Source organism: Chamaea fasciata, unplaced genomic scaffold, assembly GCF_029207755.1.
Source record: "Chamaea fasciata isolate MVZ Bird 193981 ecotype frontalis unplaced genomic scaffold, bChaFas1.0.hap1 SCAF_4, whole genome shotgun sequence".
Classification (NCBI taxonomy): Eukaryota; Metazoa; Chordata; class Aves; order Passeriformes; family Sylviidae; genus Chamaea; species Chamaea fasciata.
This window is the reverse complement of record NW_027094089.1, coordinates 20,079,193-20,085,192: the sequence shown is the minus strand read 5'-3', so window position 1 is coordinate 20,085,192 and position 6,000 is coordinate 20,079,193. Positions and strand designations below refer to the sequence as shown.

Genomic DNA, 6,000 nt, shown 5'->3' with positions numbered 1-6,000 from the left:
ATTAATAACTCCTCAAGATCTTCATGCATGTAAACAACCTTTCTATTTCTAAGAAGTCAGAGACACTCTGAACACCCTTCTCCTCATGTCCAGAGGCTGTGCCTTTCCACTACAGAAAAAGGCTCTTTGAAGGCAGGGATCAAGGTTTTCTTCTAGGCTATTCCAGTTACCAATATTCAGAAAAGAAACTTGAATTTGTATTATTAATTCAACAACATCATTATGAATGAACTGCAGGAAACAATGCATCTTCTTCCTATGTAAACAGTGTAAATAAAACTTCTGATAAGCACTTTACTGCACTGAATTCCTCATTCTTTTCTTTGAGAGCGTTCCAAAGTTTAGTGTGCTGCTTAATCAACCTCATATGTGCTTGAGCAGGGCAAGTCAAAACTAACATGACCCCGCACAAGGAAAAGCATCCCTCGCACGAGAAATCCCATTCTGCTTATTTACTATATATGAAAACAGCCCCAACCATTCCTTCCCTGAGGCAACAGGAACTTTTCCATGTTTCCTTAACCACCATCACCCTTCAACACTTTTCAGGACGAAAGCCTTGTTCTCAGGATGACCCTAGCTGCATGGTCATTAAAGCTGAGATGGAGCTGATGAAGCAAAATGACCAGACTTCCAACTTTAATGTGTTCAGCTGCAGTATAGTTACCAGTTGCAAAGTATGGTGCTGTTTAGCCTTTCTTTTCAATAGTTATTGATCACACTGAAATTCTTTTGAATATAAAACTTTGGACCCCACTTTGGAAAAGAGTTGAGTACAGGATTAGCTTCACCTGCAGGTTACCATTTTTAAATTAGCAAGGCTGTTAGCAGGGGTTAAATAAATACATATGTAAGATAATATAATATTTTTTAATTAAAAAGATTGCAGTGTGTCAATACAGTGCTATGTGGGTGGCAAGAATTAAAGCAAAGGCAAGGAGACGAGTTAAGTAGCTCAGGTAGTGAATCAGATCTGCACTGAGTGGCAAAAGTTCTGGGAAAAACCCCATGTTTTTGGAAGCATACTTATGCCAGACCTGTATACAGGCCTTTTAAAATCAAAGTCCTTCTGCATTCATGACACTTGGGTCTGAGCTGGAAATCATCCAAAGGATTTCGGCTCTGTGTTCTGGGATACAATCTCTTTTTTAAAAGGAGCATTTTGAGAGGGTTGGTGACCACTTCTGGAATGTGTTAAATTAAATCCTTTGTTATCTATAGACAGACATCACAGGGGTTACAGCAGTGCAAACCTATCTTCATTTCAGACCTTGTCACAGGATACTTTCTGCTTTGAGTGGAAGGGTAAGGAACATGATGTGGAGACAGGTGTCTCCTGAGCTCTTAGGTCCAGGCGCCCACGTCCTGCTTTTCTTCCTGCTATCTCCAAATCAGCAGAGGCTGCCTGGAAGAGGTGAGGGCTTAGCCCTGTGAGAAATACTCTGGCTTTCTCTGGCTTCAAGACAGCAAGTCCTGTCTTTGCTTACTCATTTGTATAAAGGAAAAAGAAGTAATTATGACAGAATAAACATCTGAAACATCCTCTGGAGAGCAAAAGCCAAAGCAACTGGGGGAAAAAAAGTCTGCTGTGCCGCACTCCTTTTCTTAACTGAGCACAGGAGTAGAGTCAATGTGCAGTGTTGCCTAGAGGAGAGAAATACCTTGAAGCTGCCAGTTCACAGCACAGGCAGCAGACCGTGGTGACAGTAGATGATGTGCAAGTCAGGAAAAAACTTCTGAAAAATCCCATAGTTTCCCAGTTCATCTGTCGTTAGTTTTCTTCTGGGTACTGGATGACATACCAGAGGGATCAACAGCTTAATCATAGCTGATTCATATATGGGGATCTGCATTGTTTATTTACGTATTTTGTTATCAGGAACTTCCTCTTAGAGACATGGGAAACTAAGGCACAGAATGGTGAAATTACTTGTTTAAATTTTGGCTGTGGCAGGGGGAAAAATAGAAGTGTGTTCCTCAGGTCTTACACCCCTTTATTACTCCTGTGGTGGTTTCACAAAGAATTACAGTTCCTTGCATAACCCTGACTTTTCTGGCTGTAGTGATATATGAGTACAAACTGTTGCTCACATTTCCCTGATTTTCCTGACTGCAAAATGAGGTATTTTATACTGCAGGTGAAAGTGCTAGAAAGGCTGATTTGCACCCCATCGTGTCCCTGGAGCTTCTGGTACTTGTAGGGAGTTACGTGGTGATCAAAGCCAATGCATTTGCCCAACACTTTGCAAAGGCACGGTCGTTTTGCAGGTTTGCTCCGCTGGTCCCGAGCATTTTAACGGTGAAAACAGGATATGGTACAACGGGCCAGACCTGATGCACTGCTTTATCAGAGTCTGATGACAATTATCTCCGTCTTTATGAATGGTGGGGAAGTGTCAGTTGTACACAAGGATAAACAGCCGTCGCAGCAAGATGCTTTGAACTGCCATGCTCCTTTGGGGAAGAGATTTGAGATAAAACCAAATCTGGAAAGCATCAGTGGCGGTGCACCGAGAGTCGCTGGTCACCCCCGCCGCTTCGGACCTTTCCACCACTTTCCGTCCCCCTCACCCTGTGGCGGGCACCCTCCTCCGCCTCTTCCCCGTGCTGTCCGCAGTCGGGGGGTCGGGAGCGGAGCGTGACTTTGCGGGGCTGTGTGTTGGTGTCCTCTCATTCCCACCGCACATCTGCCGCGATCCTGCCACATCTGGCCGCCACCCCGCCGCGGGGCAGCATCTGCCGGCACATCTGGGCGCGCGCGGCCCCTCCCCGCGGGCACATCTGTCGGCGGCGGGGGGCGGCCCCGCGGCGGAGCGGGAGGAGCGCGGGTCGGCGCAGCCCCGCCGCCGGCCGGGGCGGGCAGAGCCGGCGCGGCGCGGAGGGGAGCGACGGCCCGATGGGGCGGCCGGCCGGCAGCCTGGCCCCACTCCGGCTGCTGCTGCTCCTGGCGCTGGGACACGCCTGGACCTACCGGGAGGAGCCGCAGGACGGCGACAGGTGGGTGTTGCGATGGTGAGGCTGCTTCTGTGCGTTTCCTCCCCATCCACCAGCTTATTTTTCTTTTTCCTACCTTTTGGGTTTTTTTTTTAATACTCCGACTCCCTGCCTTGCAGGGAGGTTTGCTCCGAGAACAAAATCGCCACCACCCGGTACCCCTGCCTGAAATCCACGGGGGAGCTCACCACCTGCTTCAGGTGAGCGCATCGGCCGCGGAGAACGGAGGGCAGAGGGGGCTCACGCTTGTCCGCGGCTGGGGACTCGCTGCCCGCGGGAAAGGCAGCGGGGGGCACACGAGTGTGGGTGTCAGGCGCAGGGACGGCAGCTGTGGCAGCTGTTTGTCTCCCCTCTGCTCTGTGCTAGCCCACCCCGGCATTCCCACCACCCCGCGGACCGCGGAGCAGGTAACTTGGTCACATCCCTCTCGCGTTCCGCATCTCCCCTGGCAAGTCCTGCAGCTGTCCCGGGGAAGGGTTTCGGTAACTCGCTGCAAACGTCACCTCCGAGACATCGCTGGAGAGGGCGCGTGGGGTTCTCATTGCTGTGCCGAGGCCACCGGCAGTTTTTGATATGGTGAGAGAGGCTTCCTCTGACCTGGGTGTCCGGAACCACATTGGAGATACAGTTGCATCAGTTGCAGGGTAATCAGTAAGGTCTTCTGGATGTGTGCCACACAAAAGATATCTAAAGTTAGGTAGATGAATCACACTCAGAATTAGTAAAATCTTCAGCAGCCAGCTCAGGGGGAGAAATTCGGCAGAGGCCTCTCAAGTTAAGTAAGATTAATCTAATAATGAATTTTCATTTTTTGACTGTGTTGAGAAACATCATCTGTTTTAATGATGACAGCTGTCCAGGGCAGTTGACAGTGGATGTGCTTTTTTGAAGAGCTGTACATGAAGTATGAGCTCACACATATCCCTTCACGGATGCCCTCGGGTTAACCTCGTCCCCACAGATGAGATGTCTCACGTATGAAAGCTCCTTCTTTGTGAGAGGTTGCTTTGTGGAGGCAACCGTGCTCTGCCTGTGTGTGTGTGCTCGCATGTGGCAGGGAGCCACTTCTGTATACCAAAAATGTGGTAATGCATGTAGAAAATGTTACAGAGATTGTCCATCTCTTCTGTTTAGCGTTAGTTCCAAAGAGCTGCAGACTCATGCTGCAGAAGTGTTATCCGTCTCCTATGCTCTCAGGCGTGCTCATGCCCTCTGGCAGCCACAGCCACCTAGGACAGTGTCCTGCCACTGCCCAGTTCTTAGCAGCATTAGCTTCCTCCCAGTGCCTGGGAAGGGCTCTGCAGAGAATGGAGACCACCCTTCCCTGCCTCCTTTATCTTCTCTCTCTCCTCTCCCTGTGAAGGTGAGACACAGCCCTCTTACAAGCAGCTCTGTAGCACCCAGTGGCAACACCTTTTGGAGAGGGACAGTGTGTAGGTTTTGCAGGAACTTAGTTGAACCTGCAGCATTTCTCTGGTTTGGAAGCAGAACACTGAGGTAGACCAAACTGTTCTGAGTGGGGAGTTACTGAATGAAGAAGCCAGAGTAGGAGCTGCATAAGGCAGCACGCACATGACCATCCCGCTCCTTTGTGCATATCCCAAAATCCATTGGAGGAAAGTGATTTTGTTTTGTGTGGGACAGAGGAGGACTACACAGGCTCCACTGTCTGCTATGGACCACTGTGCAAGGAAAGCAGGACTCTGCCCAGCTGCCAAGTCCCACTTGTGCTTCCTGAGGTATTGCTGACCTTTGGGCTCTCATTCTGATGAGTCTCCCACCCTCTGCAACTCTCCTTCTGCACAATCCCAAGCGATATTCGCTGTCCCAAGTCAGCACAGTCTGTGTGGATGAGAATTTCCAAATTGCTGCATTGAACTCTTGGTTGTTCTAGTTCAAACATTTTCTGTATCTTTGACTTCCAACTCTCCCTTGCTTTAAAAAAGAAAAAAAAATCCATTTTTGTGTAATCATGTAGTTTTAAGGTTTAACATTTAGGCTTGAGAGAGGGCTCTTCATGATGTCCATGCATAATAACAGGGCAGCAACTCTGAGAGGGAACAACTCTGCTTAGCGGAGCAGCTCTGTACCAAGCACTGAGCTGAAGTGTGCTGGCAGTCCTGCCCCTCTGGCACAGACCTGCAGCCTCCCCCACCCGAGGTGCTGAACCCCAGGGACAGAACAGCACCCCAACTGCTCCAGAGCAAGGTGTGCTCTCAACAGGCATGTGGGATTACCCTTGGCAGAACACATTTTAATGTAAGATTCATTAATATTTTGAGGTTGAGGCTGTTAACAAGATGACAAGAAACTTGCAAGTGTTGACTAATCCTGTGGTGCCTCAGGCAGATTTTGTTTCGTAGGACATTCAGGAGCTTAAGGATTCAGTTTTCATCTATGGAATGACAACCAACACTTAAAGAACTTCAGCTTGGTGGAAACTCAGCTGTGGCTTTTAGGAGCTTTCACTCCAGGTTTCAGATAAACTTGATTTTGATGTTCTAGAATTTATTCTTACAACACTTTGTTTTTTATCTTCCTAGACATATTTTTCAAAGTATTTCATAATGACAAAAGTTATGTAATTTATATACATTGTTAGAGGCAGATAAAGGGGTAGTTAATGTCAGCTTCTATTTACTATTAGGTGACACACCTAACTTCTTTTCTAGGTCAAGGTACCTTTTATGTAGAAATTATAGAAACTGACACAAAATTTATGGTAACATTATATCATAACACATCAGGCATAAGGCAGCATGCACCACTACTGATGATCTGTTGTGCAATTGGTTAAATAAAATAAGGAATACATATGAAGTTAGACGTCAAAATTCTTGAAAAAGCTTGATGGAAAGGAATTTCATCTTTTTATTCCTCCTGCTGGAATTTGTCATGAAAATCAGCATGTTTTTAGAGCACTTCAATAAAAATAACATCTTTTCATCACAAAAAGTATTTCTTGATCTTATTTTTTTTAACCAGATTTACTTATGTTTAAAGATG

General features: G+C 47.2%; 1 protein-coding gene across 1 annotated transcript in view; it reads left to right on the top strand.

Moving 5' to 3' along the window:
• Positions 1-2,858: 2,858 nt before the first annotated feature.
• CCBE1 (collagen and calcium binding EGF domains 1) overlaps positions 2,859-6,000 on the top strand; it is a 94,159-nt gene continuing 91,017 nt past the window's right edge. The window contains exons 1-2 of the mRNA XM_066181023.1: positions 2,859-2,997; positions 3,114-3,194. Coding sequence (XP_066037120.1) covers positions 2,897-2,997; positions 3,114-3,194 — 182 coding nt within the window. The 5' untranslated portion in view covers positions 2,859-2,896. The remainder of the gene's footprint in view (positions 2,998-3,113; positions 3,195-6,000) is intronic.